This window comes from Patiria miniata, unplaced genomic scaffold (genome assembly GCF_015706575.1).
Source record: "Patiria miniata isolate m_02_andy unplaced genomic scaffold, ASM1570657v1 HiC_scaffold_8, whole genome shotgun sequence".
NCBI lineage: Eukaryota > Metazoa > Echinodermata > Asteroidea > Valvatida > Asterinidae > Patiria > Patiria miniata.
The window spans coordinates 2,089,450-2,108,442 of NW_024037075.1; the positions used below are offsets into that span (position 1 = coordinate 2,089,450).

The 18,993-nt window shown below is 39.0% G+C and overlaps 1 protein-coding gene across 7 annotated transcripts in view; it reads left to right on the plus strand.

Moving 5' to 3' along the window:
• The window catches only part of LOC119719388 (ras-associated and pleckstrin homology domains-containing protein 1-like), a 56,659-nt gene that overhangs the window by 23,804 nt on the left and 13,862 nt on the right, over positions 1 to 18,993 (plus strand). For 6 of the 7 annotated variants that reach the window (XM_038188824.1, XM_038188825.1, XM_038188826.1 and 3 more), the window contains exons 2-4: positions 6,644 to 6,770; positions 7,214 to 7,319; positions 12,512 to 12,544. In XM_038188824.1, the coding sequence (XP_038044752.1) occupies positions 6,644 to 6,770; positions 7,214 to 7,319; positions 12,512 to 12,544 (266 nt within the window). The remainder of the gene's footprint in view (positions 1 to 6,643; positions 6,771 to 7,213; positions 7,320 to 12,511; positions 12,545 to 18,993) is intronic. The other variant, XM_038188821.1, reaches the window with a different exon arrangement.

Below are 18,993 nucleotides of genomic sequence, written 5' to 3' on the forward strand. Positions count from 1 at the left end.
GTAATTGACTGAGTGTTACTAAACTTGAAAATAAAATTGAAAAGAACAATTCCATCATTATGTGATGTCAGTAACAGAGCTTTTAAGAACTCAGTGAATAAACCTGAAAACGTGTACGTATTTTCAAATCGTAAACGTCATCTTTCAACACATGTAGTAATGGTCAAGGAGATTACAGACTATTTCTCTGAATCATTCATTAGATATTATGGTTAAGTTGCACTGTCACTGTCACAGACATTACACTTCCTTCCACAACGCTGGAATTGCCCCATAAGAAATTTAACACCACTACCTGTACCTGACATATCCTGGTGTCAGCATTACCGGTATGATAATATTATAATTTGTGTCTGTTAATTGTTATTAATTTAGGAATATACATCATTTGCTTTTGCTGTAATTTTCAGAAATGGATGGAATTGGGGGGTTGGAAATATATAGCAAATATAGTTACACTGACTTTTTTGAGGTTTTGGGTTCGAAAATGCTATAAAAACCAAGAAAAACAATCATTTTCCTGTAGTCTGGTTCCCTGACTTCATATAAGAAGAAACAAAGCAGTTTACATACATTGGGGAATTGTAAGGTCAGGGAACCAGTCTAGCTGGCTTGTACCCGTTCATAGGTGTGTAATCGATTGCAAACAAGTGCGATGGTCAATTGGGGCCAGTATTTGAAAAAAAGCCAGTTTTTTTCCAACGCTGGTCGGCCGACCAGCGTTGGAAATTGATACAAAAATACCACTTTTCTTGAAAATGACAGTATACCAGGTGCCATGATATTACAGGATGCTTTACACTGTCATTCACTTACAGTCCAGCAAGGTTTTTCAAAATGATTTGGTAGTTTTATTTTTTGATGTTTGCAAATGTTGTATTTTCCCTTTAAGTTTAGGTCATAGTGGCCTTTTTTTATTACATTTCTGTTTTACATGTAAGTTCTATTTGTAAAACTGTCAATTCCTGATAGACTTGAAAAAGGTAAGAATTTGTTCATGAACAAGGAAATTGTCCTTGTTCATGAACAAATTCTTACCTTTTTCGCTTTCAGTTTAAGTAGAGTGTAGTGGACATTATCTTTAAACCCAAAAGTTGTAACATCAACAAGAATTTTGAAACACCAAGGAATTTGTCTTCAGCCCTACACTACAGAATTCCGTCAAAAACATCCCGAAATAGACCCCAAAAAATCAGTAAAGCCCATCCCCCTCACAAGCAATCATGTTGGGTGCTGTGAGATCCCAGTGGACGTGTGGAAATACTTCATTTGTCCCGTTCCGAAATCACCGGGATGCCAATAATGGTCCAGTATGGGGCAGCATTGGTCAGAGGAAACCACACTAGCTCAGCATGACAGTAATAGGACACCGGATATCACTGCGTAGTACTGTGTAAACTTTCGTTTTGTTTTTCCTCTTCCGAGAGCTGTATTCCTTGAAATTTATACGCTGTACATGTTTACAGACAGGTACATGTACCTATGTACTTATAATTATATGCGTACATGTGCGTGTGCTTGTGAAATACATGCAGGAGGAAATGTCCGTGAAAAATGTATTTTTTTCTTTTAGTGAGTTTTGTAAGTACTTAGAGTTTTAGTCAGCATAAAAATTGGTTTTTAAATTTGCTTTGAAATAAAAAAGCTGGCATCATTGTTATTATTATTATTAATTTCTGGAAATGAAACCAAGGATTCCTCAAAAGCGCCCTAGGCACTGTAGCTCGCAAGCCTGAAGAAACCTGTGGAGAGAAGACAATGAGAAGAAGTTACAGCTTTAGAGGTGGGAGGAAAAGCCCAGGAGAATATTCTGGGGAAAACCCACGGAATCAGGTAGGGACTGAAAACCCAATCCACATATTGGCCCAGGCGGGATTCAAACCCGGGTCACAGCGGTGGAAGGCGAGGAAAGTACCGCTACGCCAACCTGACTCATCCTTGTTGCTGAAGTTTTATGCTTTCTTTTAGACATACGCAAATGATTCATTTCAAAACAGGTTGGCCTAGGCTATAGCTACATTAAGATGCCCGTATGTTTCTTTGGCAATTTTTATAACCTTGTTAATGTTATTGATGCTGTACAAATGTTTTCATTGCATTTTCAATGTATACATTCAGTGTGTATACATTTTGTGTACCTTTGTACATTCATTTTTGCATCAATTGTCTGTATGAAAACAAACTATACGGTAGGCCTACTGTACGGTACATGTGTGCATAAATGTAACTTGTACACAGATGTTGAATCGTTCTGCTGTATTGTGTACATCATTTGTATGCTGATGATTGGTGGTCCATTTCTCCCTGCCTCATTATGATAATTGAACCAGATGGCCCGCCATTATCGTTAACTGATGAGACTAAAGTGCATTGTCCCTGGTGTGTTTGTATACAATGGACTCAAAATAAAACTAGTGAGAACTGACATGAGTCTACAAACTGTACCTATTATTGTAGAAATAAAGGGCAAATATTTGTTCGTAATGCACATGTACTAGTTTCATGTTATATTGTGGTTGAGAATAATGTTTATAATTGTACATTTTGTCATGCACACTGCCACACTCTCTCCCAGATAGAATGTATTTTCCACTTACATGTAGATCTACTTTGTTTTGCCGGTACTTTCAAATTTTTAACAGATATGATGACAGTGTATGATGTCACAATTGGGTCTATATTTAGTCATGCTGTACTTTGAATTTTAAACCAGCTGAAAACGTAAAGAAAAATGTACCCACTGCAGGACTGTCATTTAATACAAACACATACCTGAATGAAATTGTTAAAATTGTTTTATTGATTTAATTGACTGGATGCAAAATGACGGAAATGCCAGACAGTATGTGCACCTGTTTTCAGAAGGCATACAACTTAGCAAACACATGTACCGGTACCTGTACGGCATACCGGTAATTCGTGAATTAAATCATGAGTAGCTGCAACTGCCAATAAACTTTGGCTTGTTACGATGTACGACATGTACTTTGTAAAAAGTCTTTAAAAAAAAAAATCCTGAGAAGTCAAGGGACAAAAGTCCATCCCAAAACTTAAATTATTTTATATTGCATAAATCACATAGTGTAAAGCCAATAGCATACAACCAATGAATAGTCTACAGTAGATATTTCCAGTATGTACATGTACATGTACAGGTATGTATTTTTGGACGTTACAACTTACCAGGTCTCATACAGAGTGCATGCGCAAATCAAAAGCATAATAACAAGTTTGCGTGCAAAATGTCCACTATCTTTCTCAGCGAGGTCCTCCCAGCTGTCACTGCCTAGCAACAGAATTGGCGTTCAAAAATGTGTCCATCACAAATCCATTAGGAAAGGAATGTTTCTTCCAAGTTAAGAATGGAGTAGGCCTAGCAGTCCATGTATGAGCTCAATGGGTCTGGACGAAAACATTGCATTGCATCGCATTCCAAAGTGGAATGTTTAGGGTTCCGATTTGAGACTCAAAACTTCCAGTAGACCTGCATACACATTTGTGTACATGTATGTAATACATTGTATCCTTATACATTGTGCACATGATAGAATACATTTGGTAGGCCTAATTGTTTCAATTGATTTTTTTTTTTTTTTTAAATACATGAACATCAGTACATGTACACTAGTGCATTTCTACTGCCCTCCGGGGTGTACATGTAAGGCACCGGTATGGTTTGAAGCAGATTTTTTTGTGTGCAGATTTGAAAAGAGCACAATCTCAGCGTTACTGCTGTTAACATGTGAAACCGCATGATGGTACCATCTTTAATTAAAAAAATTATTGAAGTCGGAACGCAAGAAATGTGATGAAGTGATGTGATGAATTAGGCCCTGAGTGGTCCTATTTTGGCCTGAATTTCCAAATGAAAATTCCCGACAACTGACTCATTTAGCCTGATCGCATCACATATATTTGAATGTTATTGTTTCTTGACAACATCTTGAAAGAGGAGAACTTTCATTCAGATAAGTTCCTCAAATAGGCCGAACGTTTCCCCCTTCACAAAACACACAAACATACCAACATACATGTACATGTACAACACTAACAACATGTACCGGTATGTATCACTATTTCCCATGCTCTGTTTTGAATGAAGGACGTTTCACCAGACTCACTGTCTGACCACAATTTTTAAAACAAACATGCAACAATAACATGCATGTTCCTCTATTTTGCCCATACACTCTGTTTGTTTGGAGTCAAAGTAATGCATGCCATTTAACTTGAGGACTGACCATGATTTTCAGAAACACTTTGACTGGCCTACCAGCATAGGTAATACATGTATGCCCTCTGGGTTCATTAGCAGCAAATCCAGCAGCAGAGAAAATTAATGGATCAACGGTCAGTTCTCATTTGATCAATGTCCGTGGGTTTGACTCTGGTCATCAGAAGTGGACAAAGCAGAGACCTGAGCCAGCGAGTGACTTCGGTGTGAAGGAATTTTTCAGTAAATGAATCCGACAAGATCCATTTTAATTAATTCTCCAAAGAGTGCACATTCCTTGCGGCTTGGGTCATTCCCAAGGTGTGCAAGTCAAGTACACACGTTTCTGCGTGTAGTAAGCGTGTGTGTTGAAATAACAAACTTGTCCAGGTGCTGTGTTAAGTATATGGGCCAGAAGGTGTCAGTGAGTTGAACATTGGAATTAAAGGGAATATACATCATTTGCTTTTGCTGTAATTTTCAGAAATGGATGGAATTGGGGGGTTGGAAATATAAAGCAAATATAGTTATACTGACTTTTTGGAGGTTTTGGGTTCGAAAATGCTATAAAAACCAAGAAAAACGATCATTTTCCTGTAGTCTGGTTCCCTGACTCCATATAAGAAGAAACAGAGCAGTTTACATACATTGGGGAATTGTAAGGTCAGGGAACCAGTCTAGCTGGCTCGTACCCGTTCATAGATTTGTAATCGATTGCAAACAAGTGCAATGGTCAATTGGGGCCAGTATTTGAAAAAAAGCCAGTTGTTTCCAACGCTGATCGGCCGATCAGCGTTGGAAATTGATACAAAAATACCACTTTTCTTGAAAATGACAGTATACCAGGTGCCATAATTTTACAGGATGCTTTAGACTGTCATTCACCAACATCCTATTAAGGTATTTCGTAAAAACTTGGTAATTTTATTTTTCGATGTTTGCAAATGTTGTATATTCCCTTTAAGGAGTAATTGCATATCCTTGCAAACTGTAGTAGTGTTCGGTATATCCTTGAATGGTGACAATGCAGACTGGTTAAGAATTTTGTAAGATGTGCTCATGTGGTCTACCTGATACTGGTACTGTATACTGTTCATGTACATGTATACAATGTAATGTACATTTCTGTCCCTCAGTCCAGACTATGCCTTGTACGTGTAGATGTATTGCGAGTTGGAGAATTAAGAAAGGATCATATTATTTTCATATCAATCTTTAGTGGATGTCCTATTCTTAACAATAATAATAATACCAGAGTCTTATAGCGCACGTATCTGCCAACAGTGTATGGGTACTTAAAGGGAATATTTACAACATTTGCAAACATTGAAAAATAAAACTACCAAGTTTTTACGAAATACCTCACTAGGATGTTGGTAAATGACAGTCTAAAGCATCCTGTAAAATTATGGCACCTGGTGTGAAGTCATTTTCAAGAAAATGGTATTTTTGTATACATTTCCAACGGTGGTCGGCCGACCACCGTTGGAAAAACCTAACTATTTTTCAACTACTGCTCCAAATTTATCATTTTTTTTTTCAGTCCAAATTTTGTTTGCTATTGGTTACATGTTCATGAACGGGTGCAGACCAGCTAGACTGGTTCCCTTACCTTACAATTTTCCGGCATCTATAAATTGATCCATTGTATTTTTAGTGGAGTCAGGGAACTAGACGACTTGAACATTTTTGTTTTTCTTGGTTTTTCCAGCATTTTCGAACACAAAACTTCAAACATGTCAGTGTAACAATATTTGATCTATTAAGTATTATACTAACCCCTCAAATAGTTAATTTCTGAAAATTACAGCAAAAGCCAATGATGTACATTCCCTTTAAGGATATGGCCAATCATCACAGGTTCCATGGTCGATCAATTGTTCACACTATCATGAAATTTGGTAATTGCTTTTGTGTGAAGAAGATGGACATGTGTATTTAATAAATGGGTGCTAGAAACTAGATCGAGGCACTGTGGACATGGTGGGAAAAGATGGAACATTGTTAGTCCTGTTTTAAGATTTTTTTAATGTAGTGGTGGAGTTTGAAGTACCAGTGCTGATGTTGAAGGGAATGTTGTGTCGGGGCAATATATCCAAAGGCACTGTGGCAGATACTTGGTAGTTTACCATACAAGATACATGTACTATCAAACCGACGACTTTGTAGTGCATGTTCATTGGAAGGTGGTAGTCCAAAATCAAGTCTATCACACAGGGACCAGTCAATTCTTGCTACTTCTCCTCAAATCATGATATACCCACATGATACATGTACCAGTATACACGTCTCGTGTACAAAACACTGCACCTTTCTTTACAAGTAAGATGTCAAAATTTTAGCCCCTAAATCGCAGGTTAAATGCCAAGGAGTTTTAGAATATTGCCAAGTTTCTTATTTCTCTTTGTTTGTTTTTTATCTGATTCCCAGGGGTGACCAGGAGGACAGTTTGAGTGACCACTCAGGCGACATGGATGCAGAACTGGACAGTGACCAGGAGCAGGACCTGGACAAGATGCTGGGGACCTGGCTGGGGGAGTTGGAGATCATGACCAAGGTACGTGTAGGTTGCTGAGGCAGCAGAAAGGAGTGGAACCCATATCCCCCCCCCCAGTCCCCTCCCCCTCCAACTTTAGAAATACACATATTAGTACTTAGCCCCCCCCCCCCCACCAAATTTCAGAAACGTTTTGCCTCTTTGTGCTGTCCCTCCTCCAATATTGTTTACAACCGACGAGCATTCAAGAGTGCTTAGCAATTTTGTTAAGAATTGACCCCAGATTTCTACAGAATTGAGGGAAAACCAGGGGTGGAGCCAGGTTTGGATTAAGAGGGGTTTTAGCTGCCAAAAGGGGTTTAGCAGGCCTTTGCTGCATTTTTCTGGGTTTTTTGTTCGCGTCCCTGCTTGTTGATGTAATCTATTTATGTATTAGCATTCTCAGAAAGATAACATTGAAACATTTCAGATAAATGTTTAACTTTTATTTTTTTCTTCATCAGAATTTGGACAGCAATGCCCCAGACACGCCGACGTCCCCGTGTGCCCCCATCGCCCCGTCAACAAACGGCCTGGACAACTTCCAATTCTCCCTGCTCAATCTGGAAGGTAGAAATTCTTCTGTCACATCCTAACGTGCATGTATAATCGGCATGTTTTATTCAATCTGCTAAAATTAACCTTTTGTTTTCCAAAACAAAACAAAATTGTGTAGTGCGTAAAAATAACTTCAGTGCCTAAATATAACTTCAGTGCACAGAAAGGGAAATAACTTGTTACTTCATTTAATGCAGTGAAACCTTAACCAGACCGTTTCAGAACGAAAGTTGACATTATTTTTGCCACTTCCATACCCTTAAATAGCACTAGCTTGTCAGATTGCATCATATATCGGATGCTCTTCAAATTCCTTTTGATATCTCTCTTGATATCGCGGTTTAGATCTGGATCCTCCCTTCATGCACTTATCCTGTTTTTGACACTTTGCATGCGTTGGCAGCGTCAACGTCAATTTCGGTAATTCAATACAAAATTGTTGGGAGATTAAACTCGCAGAACAATGGCCTAGCTGCGCCTGATTGTGAAATCAGAGCGATTAGCCGTTTATCTCAAGAACCGTTTGAAATTGAAGGAGAGTGTTCACTAGTTTGAAGATCCTTATTCAGAAGATGATAGTGCAAGGCATATTACATACAAGTGACGTGGGATTTACTTCAAGTGTACTGGTCAAAATGTTTGGGTGAATTCATTTACATTTGATTATAGAAGCCACAAAAATGAATAAACATCTACAGTGTATACATGTATGTGTGCATGTACAACGTACATGTACGTGGAAAAGTCCCAATTTCTGGCCTAACCTCCAAGCTTGATCGGAGGCCCAAGACACAGCCAAGATTTGGAAAATACACCTGGGGCCAATTTCATAGAGCTGCTTAAGCAAAAAATTTTCTTAAGCACAAAAACGTCTTGCTTAATAAAATCAGGTTACCGGCCAAAACTCCATGCGATTGTTATGCTAAGTAAACAACAGCTAAATACCCGTCACAAGCAATGTACATCACATGGAGTTTTGGCCGGTAACCTAATTTCACTAAGCAATGTTTTTTCGTGCTTAAGCAAATTTTCTGCTTAAGCAGCTCTATGAAATTGGGCCCTGGTCTGGTTTCATTCCAGTCAAAACATTAAGGGGGTGCAAAAATATGTGCATACAGTACATACATGTATATTGTGTAAATGAACAGTAACCATGCTGCATTTACTGTTGTGTGTGTGTAGATATGTTGAAACTGTCGTAGTAAAGATTCTTCCCTCTTTGCATACATGTCCCTACCGGAAAGCAAAAGTTATAAATAAATCCACAGACCTCCAAAATTGCAGTCTATTTTTGAATGCTAAATCCCTTCAATTTACTAGAGACGCGATGACCCCTTCGCGATAAACCATCTGGAAAATCCATCCGACGATGTGTATTTTAACAGTTGCCTCACAGATGATGAGCAGTTCAGCATCACTTGCTCTCCTCCAGCCTGATGCGCATCTTAAAGATTTCGTCCGGAGCTTCTCGGTAATTGAAACAGGCCAAGCAAACATAAGAGTTCAAGGGGATGCGAGGGAAGCCATAACTGAAACCACATCTGCTGTCCATTTACAACCAGACTCTTGAAGATCAAAACAGAAGACATGGGATACACGTTACCTTCGTCGCAGCGCTGCCAAAGTTGTAAATTGCCGGCCGTGACTCACGATGGTCATCAATATTTCATTTCCCCGGTATTAGCAGAGATCAAGTTCTGGCCATAAACTTGCATTAGGGCTAGGGTCGCGCATATTTAGATACCTGCAGACCAGCTGTCCCGAAGATTCAGGATTATCTTTGCCTTTAAGAAAGAATAAAAGATGGTTTTGTTCAGCATGGATTTTAGCATCTTCGGATTTGGTATGCCATACTCAAACTGTTGAGTGGCAAGTTCATTTGTATGCATACAGATGGCGGATTGAGCACCATACGCTTTGTCATCTACTCTTCATCAGAGATACCACGGAGATCTACACATGTATACAAAGTACTACAATGTATGTAAATCTGAACTTAATGCACAGAAAAAAAATGTAATCATCTTTTAAGGCTTGACAAAAAAAAAGGAAGATTACTTCAATGGCTACAGTGGAATGAAACAATCCATTGGTGCAACATTTTCTCTTTTTTGGTGATACATTTGGAAAAGTACCAACCTGTGTGTTTATGACAAGGATTTGAAATTATTTCACTTTCTTAGTACACACATTTAAATAAATGATTACAATCATAAATGTGTACATATATAGTACAAATGTACATTTAGCCAGTGTTGAAAAGATTAAGAGGAAATTTGAAATAAAAACAAATATTCCCACTCCGAGCCTTTTTTCCGCCTATTGACAAGCATTCAAGTGAAATCGTTTGGCCATATTCCATTAATCTACTTCTCAAACCCCCACCTTGCCCTGAGAAAAAGTAATTACATCCCATAACCCGAATTGCCAATTTTCCAATCATCAGGCCATTTCTTCCGAATTAGACCCATACCACCGGGCCGTAAACCCCTGATTAATCAAATGTACCGTCTCTTTCTGGAACGCCCTAATCCCTCAAAAAGAAATATGCCAAACCATCGCGCCGTCTTTCCAAAGAAAGCGGAATGAAATTTACTGCTTCATACCCTGGAGTGTTGAAATTCAGAACGGTCTCAGTCTCTGGTAAGCATGACTCACCAGAAAGTTGGCAGGGAAAATATTCACATGTGCCAGGTATGTCACACTCGATGCCGCAGGCAAAATACCCAGTTTCATATGAGCATTTACCATGGTGTTAGTTTACCACTTGACCCAAAAATTGTACTTTTTTCTGCAAACATTACATGTATCTTGATGAACCGGTACTCCACATGCTTTGGGTGTTCCTCCTGCATCTGCAAGTTAATGTTCTCCACATTTTTCTTACGATTTTGAGAAAATGCCCCAGATACTTTCCCCCCTAAAAATTTGTTTAGATATTCAGTGCTATGGCATGTATTTTTTTCCATCATTAACTACCACTTCCATCCTCAAAAGGGTTAATTTTTTGATTCCATCCTTTCATTTTTATCCCAGATATCCTATATGAAAATAAGCTGGTTTCTTTTAAGTAAACTAGAATTTCATGAAACCAAAGCCAGCACAACATCGTGACAACGATTTTGTTTACAGTTCCCCACCTGTCACACATGTCAAGCCCAGACAGCCCACCCCTCTCACTAAGGAAGACCCCATCAACACCAATTGCTGAGGGTCTAGACAGAATATACAGGCCTAATTCCTTGCTTCCCTCCTCCCAAAATACTGAAAGATGCCCCATCACTTACACAATACATGTATGTATAGGCTTTTTCACTCTACCATCTGGCCTACCCATCTTGAAATCCACACGGGCCATCGCAAGGGGAACTCGGGGGCCAATCGAATGCGGGTAGGCAAGGCGTACAGGTCAAACTCAAACCATTGTGTACATTTTTTTGGATTTTCCACCCTGGTGAAACCTCCCAATGAAGGTCAAACCCCAGGTTGGATTTTACTAGATCAGCTTGTGCGAAGGGGGCTCCTGAAATCTCGGTGTTTGACCTGGTTCCAACGGGGAGATTTTGTGAAAGGCCCTTTGCAAGGCAGGACAAGGCTACAACATGATCAGGTTGGCGTAGCGGTGCTTTCCTTGCCTTCCAGTTCCACCACTGTGACCCAGGTTCCAATCCCGTCTGGCCAATCTGTGGATTGGGTCCCTGCCTGATTCTGTGAGTCTTCCCTACAATATCATTCTGGGGTTTTCCCTCCCACCACTAAAACTGTAATTTCCTCCACGTCTTCTACCAAGGGACCTTACTGGAATGTTGAAAGACGTTCGTGGGCTACATGTATTCTGGCCAGTTGCTGAATAATCACAAACAAACACACAGATGTAATGGTTGGTGTCATAAATTCCCTTTTATTTTTTAATCAACCTGTTTCACACAGTTTTTAAATGGTTTTGTCCTTGGGTTTTATGAACCCAGGTGATAACCTGACCAGCTCCGGTCCCTAATAGTGTTCATCATAAACAACTGCTCATTAGAGGATCCAAGCTCTAGTCTGATGCTCATTCAAACGTGTGGTGCATTTTATGATTCTACCCGGTACTTCCGCAAACAATTGATGCAAACATTGCCAACAATTTCCCATTGGCTATGCACAAAAACGTTGCAAACTGTTGCCAACGTTTGCTTGAGTGGAACACATCCCTGAGTACCAACGATGCGTTGCGGTTTTTTTTGGATAGGATGTTATTTTGTGTGGTTTTAAGAGACTGGCAAACACTCTCTGATTGGTTTCAATGGCCGGGTCATTACTGGCCAGTAATGAGCATGGAAGGATGTGGCTAACGGGTCAAACAGAATGTATTGTCCATTGACGGCAGCTATCACTGACCATCACAGATGCGGTCTCCAGACCATGATTGCTTCCCCGTCTCGTTAACTTGAGGACATTAATAGGGCTCGCTCAATGACAGCCATCACTGTAGGAGAACTGCAACTGCGTATTTTACACAATCAAGCATGCATTGCGCAGTGTTGAAAATGTTCCAAACACGCGCGCTTGTTGCTCGAAATGTGTTCGAAATACGGCGCAGCCGATGCGCGTTATGCAAGTTGACGCTCAAAATGCCGATGCACGTGGATGGTCTGTAGGAAATGACGTCATTTTAACGAGACCTATTAAAAGACCAATGTTTCATTGTGATAAACATTATGACCAGTACCCTGAAAATGAAAAGGTGGCACAACGGAAACTGAAGATACAGGAACGCTGACATTTGCAATGCCTGTGCATAAATCTATCGTAGATGTTTATAAACACAGCAATTCAAAACTTCATTCATTTCCTTATTTTTTAATAAAATATTAACCCAATTATTTTTTTGGGCACTTGCCCATTCGTAATCTACTTCCTTGTACATAATGAGCTGTTTCTTAATTAATACACTGGCTTGGACAGCTCTTGAAACTTCACATTTATGTTGCCACTTTTTGTTTATTTAAAATTTACTGAACAGTTTCCTTTTCGCCAAGATTCTAGAAAAAACTAGTGACTTCATGTTTAGTTTTGTATTCACTTTGCCATACTTACATGTAATTGTCATCATGAGCTTGGTTTTGTTGGCACATCATTTATTTTGCAGTTTTCTTTCAAGCTTCATTATTTCTCTTTCTCTCCGTTTTTGTTGTTCTTCCCTGGCATCTTTTCTCCCTCAGCTGCCAAGAACTCATATGACACAAGCTTACAAGGTAAATATCTCAACCCTTGGGTACTTAAAATAACTGCCTCTTGTCTGCAAAGCATGTGTTAAAGGCCAAAAAAAAAAAGTCTCTGGTTTCTGGTATGTGCACGCGTCGCCGTAGCCATGCGCGTCGTCAAAATGAAAAAGTTTTTTTTTCAATGAAAGATGATGTCTCAAAACCGCCAAACTCACTGGTTTGACTGGAATCCTGCTGCTGCACAATTTTAACGTGTTTTTAGATTGGGTTATGGTCGAGAACTAAGCTTTATGTGGCCTCTCTGGACTCCCATATATTTCCACTAAGTTTAGTCGGGCACCATTTGCAGTCATCGGCCGACATTTGAAGCAAAAAAAATCAGGTAAAAAAAAAAAAAAAGCAGCGTCGCCGCACCACTTTTTGGGCAAGCTCCATACCAGAAACCGGAGACTTTTTTTTTTTTGGGCCAAAGGTACAGTCCATCATTTGTAATTTGTGCATTATGTTCGTTTGAAGCAACAGAAATGCTCAAAAATCTAAAGAAGGGTGCTTAAACAATAACCTGACGAAGTTTTAGCTCAGTGAATACTGTATATTCCGAGAAAAACGATATTTTCGGCTCTCGATTTCAAATCAATAGTTGGCAAGTCATGTTTTGAATTGCGCCCGAATTCAGTGTTCTCATTCAGCCGATTGCAGCTACCGGTAGGCCTATGCGACGTCGCGCACTGAACTGCCAAATTATAGCAACCGTGCACGTGTGTGCACCGTGTCAATGCTTGCGCGCTTCGCCGAATTAAAAAACGAACTACTAATGGAAATGTCTTCAGACACGTCTTTGGAAATGGCCTTCTTTCATTGTTTTCTTCAAAATGATGGCTTGTCAGAATCAATAATTTCACAGGGAGTTTAGTCCCATTACTATCTTTAAACCAAGTATGCTTTTCAACAATAATTTTGTCAGTTACTTTTTGGAGAGCTGCAAATGATGGACTGTACCTTTAAAGGTTCAGACAGCCTGTGATTTGGTTTGGTGTTTTGAGCGTGGCATAATCGCAAGGCCTTTTCACACTCTGGTCTCACCTATCTGTGCTGAAGTTAAAAGTAAAGGACAACATTTTGCAATTACCGTGCGTATTGCCGATTCAAGCGACAGCAATACAATAAATCCAAAGCAGGTTATTGAAAAACTAACCTGTCTAAATTTTAGTTTTCATCTCGGTGTATACATGTACTTTCTGAGGAAACTGTGAAAGTGCACAGAAGATAGATTTGGATTTTTCCTAGTGTGAAAGACCTCGTTGAGTAAGGAACATGTGTGACTGATGCTGAATTAGTGGGGTTGAATTTCATGACGAACGGATGGGTTGTTGGGGTTTATTGCATGATGGCACATTGCCAAACTTTGTGAGGAGATAAACCATTTGCATCTGTACCACGTTGTATTACACTGTGTTTAATTTGTTCCCTGCTCGGGCGGATTAGGGCACTACAGGGAGTAACTAACAGGCAGGGCGGTTTGGGGCGGTACAGCTAGGGACTTGTGGGTTAGACATGCATTTTTTATCATACCTCACAAAATTAGGTAAGATTTGAGGCTTTGCATGGTGGAGATACTAAAAAGTGAAGGAAACACCATGCAGGAATTATTTCTCTAACTAAGAGAACGGGTCTGAAAAGAACCAGAGGTATAAACTTAACGTTCCGGTCGGTATGCTCTGATCATCTTCAGTCTTGGGTGATAAATATCAACTAATATCAGCTCTTCACTGTCTAGGGTAAATATCAGCTAATCACAAAATTAGTTGATATTCACCCAAGCCCGATGTACATGAATCTTGAAACGAAAAGTTGAAAAAAAAATATTGCATTCAGCATTTTATGAACCAGAATCAAAGGCTGTCATTACTGTGTGACTTATAAATTGTATTTTCTGTGTTTGCTGGAATGTGTGTGCTGTTCAGTTATTTTGTTGTGTACGGCATTTGGGGCCCAAATATGAAATTGCACTGAGAAGTGTACCTGTATGCATGGGCACGATTACAAATATGCATAAAATATGGCCCTGTCTGAAACGAAGGGGTGCCTCTTTGTGCCATAATAATCACCGATCGCTTCACGAGTCCCAATTGAGTTGGATAATTTATTGCACAATTGGCGCACCAAACCTGCGGCATATTTTCACATGTTTGGTATTTTTTTTGCAGACTAGTGGTATTTGATCCCTCTTGAGAGACCGTTGATCGAGCCCGCTCCTCAAGCCCGCCCCTCGGCGGTTGCATATTTGTCTGAAGTGCTTTAGGCAGCAAAATAAATGGTTTAGCCGTAGACACATGACCGCAGACGGACAATACGATTGGTCGGAGATGGATCGTGATTTACTTATCTCTCAGAAAGAACATCCTGTTACCGTCGTCGGAAGACTGAAAAATGCCCCCGTGATGAGATTTTCGTTTCTTAAAACGATTTTCCGAAGTAAATTGGGAAATTGGATCAAAGTTTTTTTCAAAGTTCAAAGGATTTGCATTGAGCCTTTTGCATTCTGAGGGAGTCATTTCCCCAGAAAATTAAATCTCATTGCATTCTTAAATCTTTGTCTAGGACTGCATGTAAATACACTAAGGAAAGATAGGAATATGACACTTCTATCCACCATGAATGGGTAGAGTAATTAAGTGGATTAGATCCATAAAAATTAATATTTGATAAATTGTGTTGGTCTTTTTGCACACATGTTTACACATAGCTTGCTTCAAGTGCTACAAGTGCATGTTGAATTTAACACAGCTGTATGTCGCAAGTTTCATAGCAAAATTTGAATCAGTGTGCATAATGTTAGATCTACGGTATGTGTCATCTTCATTTGTAGGGGTGTGTTTTTACGGGTAGTGTGGGAACCGGGTTACCGATTGTAAAAACAACATGGATATCCGGTAACCCGTTAAAGGCCCCCCCAAAAAAGTCTCCGGTTTCTGGTATGGAGCTTGCCCAAAAAGTGGTGCGGCGACGCGGCTTTTTTTTTTTCCCCCTGTGTTTTGTGCTTCAAATGTCGGCTGAGGACTGCAATTGGTGCCTGACTAAACTTAGTGAAAATATATGGGAGTCCAGAGAGGCTACATAAAGCTTATTCTCGATCATAACCCCATCTAAAAACACGTTAAAATTGTGCAGCAGCAGGATTCCAGTCAAACCAGTGAGTTTGGCAGTTTTGAGACATCATCTTTTATTGAAAAAAAAAACTTTTTCATTTTGCCGACGCACATGGCTACGGCGACGCGCGCGCATACCAGAGACTTATTTTTTTTGGCCAAAGAAACCCAACCCAAAAATTCAAATCTCGGCACTTTCTGTTCAGATTGTTCATAAAGGTCTGCGCAATAAGACTTCCACAGCAATGCAGCAATTCATGTGTAAGCTTAAGGGTGAAAACTGCAACTTTCCTGAGCGTCATAAATGTGACGTCTGTTTTGTTTTTCCACATAGCCTGATTTTCAGTTTGAAAATTCCCCACAAATGACATTCAAAACCTTTCTTTTTCATTGTTTGGGAATTTACTGAGTAATTTTTAAAGTTGGTTAATACGGCTATCCGGTTCCAATGCACAGCCTGATTCATTTCTGGCCATTTCTAAGAAGGGAATATCTGGCTGCGCCCTCCCAAATGAATCATAAACAGTTGAATGGTTTGAGTTAAAAACTCATGTTGTAAATGTACCAGTATGTACTGGTTGTTTCCTGTTTACTTATTGAGAGTGAAACTTTAGGATAGGGAAAAAGTTTTTTAAAAATGTATGTGAACAAAGCAACGTGACTGAATTGTATTAAAAAAATATATAAACATTTATATAACAGTCACATTTCCTCTGGAACATTTACACAATTCAAACTTAATAGTTTATCCTTTTGTGAAAATAATTCCTGGTTTTATTGAGTTGACAATCTGCCCAATTCCTCGTTATTCTCATCCAAGACAGAGCACAGATAACATTTCAAAGAGGATGTGGCACTTTAAAACATTTTATTTTTTTAGCAAGCTTGTTCCTCTTTGTGTTGGCTTGTTGCAATTAAAGTAAACTGACAATATGAGTCGATACCCTTGATAGTCAAGGATATTGATTTCATCTTCACCAGATCTGCATATGTCACAGGCAGATTTTTTTCAGTTTAAACAGAAGTTTTTTGGAACTTTGGAGGTTCTTGAAGGAGGGGTAAAAATCCCCCCCCCCCCAAAAAAAGGTCCTTAAACCAGTTTTCTCATAGATTCTAAGCAGCGAAGTTCTAAGAGCGATGAAAAAGAAAACTTACATTGGCAGAAACCACATTAGCTGCAACAATATAAATGTTTTAACAAAGACATCAAGGGAACCGCAAAGGGCTGGGTAGTTCAGTTGGTAGAGCGCCGGAACGGCAATCCGGCGGTCACAGGTTCAAACCCCGCTCCTGTTAATTTCTTTGATCAACTTACACAAATATTATATAACACCTAGTCAGTTTTTCCTTTGTGGTTCAACTTGTTATATGGCATTCGTATCCTGGGATCAGCTGATTTCCTCATTTTCACTTCACAAAATTGAAAAACACTGTATAAAATCTTGGAATTTCCTTCTTTGTTTTCTCTCTCTTTTTTTTTTTTTATTTCTCAAGTTTCCAGTCGCATGCCAGATTATTATGATACCAAAAATAATTGGTTAGAACTCCCAAAAATGCCTTTGCAAAATTGAAAGCAGGAACTCATTTCTAAGCCACCTTGCGAAAAATCACCCCATTGTTACGACACAAAAGGTCCGCGTTTTGCAATCGTTGACACATACTTTGGCGCATGTCAGACACATGGTCCGTATCACAGTTAAGCCGAAAAGGAAGGGGTTAATTCAGCGTTTAAATGACAAAATACACAGTTTTTTTCCCATACTAGGAGGAACTGTTAGTTAGCAAGCCAAATGCAATTTCCTGTGGTTTGAAGGTGATTGATTGTGAATCTGTCACTGCCAACTAAAAACAGAAGCCTTGTTAAGCCCACGGAAGGATTCATGTTCGGGTTTTCCGATCGATCAGGCAGTTTGATTTGGGTAATAGAAAATAGCGAAATTTTTATACTTGAGACTTCGATATTAATTTATTTTGTTGCAGTCTTGTTTTCACACTCACTGAAAATAAGTATTCGGACCAGGAAGAAGAAAAACCAATTTATTCGTAATGAAAATTGACAGATGTTTGCAAAACAGGATTCAGAGCCGTTAAAAACAACAGGAAAAAAAGCGAAAAATTACAAAAGTTCCAAGTATGTCAAAGTCTTGCATGTGATTTGTGTCAATATACCCAGTAAGTGATTGTTTGTGGCACATTTTTTCTTTTTAGTTTATGAGGTACTGTATATTAATTAGTGTACCAATTTTTTATGTGTTAAAAAGTGTTACTTTTATTTTTGTTAGTCCTATCATGGATGAGATTTGTCAAGAATTTTTTCCAAATTTCAGGTTTTTTTGTCAGTTTTTTTTTCTGATTTCAGGATTTTAAAAAAAAATCTCTTTTGAAATCTGGAGTTCCTGAGGTTTTATATAGAATAAAAGAAAGTGGTATTTTAAGGGCTACCTTGATGCAAATACAAATACATGTACGTATCATAAACCCTACGTTGCTCTTGGGCCCTCAATGACCATCAAACTCTTGGCTGATTATTTCGTGGATTTTTCACACCCCTCTTCCCCCCCCCCCCATCTCACCTGGTCTGAAATTCCAATTGGGTAATTTTTGTAGAATTGATATTGATAGTCACACCATTGCCTTTGTGATACTAGTTTCTGTTGAATGTTATTAGATTCAGTAGGATTTGATTCTGTTTGGTTTAGCAGGGCACACAGGGAAAAATATGAAAGTGTAAATCTTGTCGGTTACACAATGCCAGGTTTTTTATTAATACATTCCTTTGCTCTTATGAAGTTGCACCCTTGTACTTGAACTTATTGTGTATGTTAGATGTATTGAAAAGCCAAATGTTGTGATTCATTTTGCACGTATGTATGTGTCATGTGCTTTTGATTCTTACCGTAGTTTAAAAATATGTGTTGTTAAGGCCAAAAAACAAAAATTTCGGTCTCTGGTCAGACCAAAGTTTCGGAATTGATGCGGCGATGCGGCTTTTTTTTTTTTTTTTTGCTTTTTTTTTTTTTTTTTTCAAGCTTGGATTGTACAGACAAGGTGGGTACTATTTTGTTTTTTTTGGTGTCCTCATGTACATTGGTGTCCTCCATAATTTGCCTTGGTGCTCTCGATCATTTGCCTTGGTGCAATTTCCCATTCCTTGGTGCTCTTTGGTAAAAAAAAATTGAGGAGGTGCGGCTACCACGGAACTACCACGGAACATTTTGAAAAAAAAAAAGATTGACACGCATGATTAAAATCGACGCACGCGCTGACCAGAGACTGACTTATTTTTTTTTTGGCCTAATACTCAATGATTCTGAATGGTAAAATTTTTGG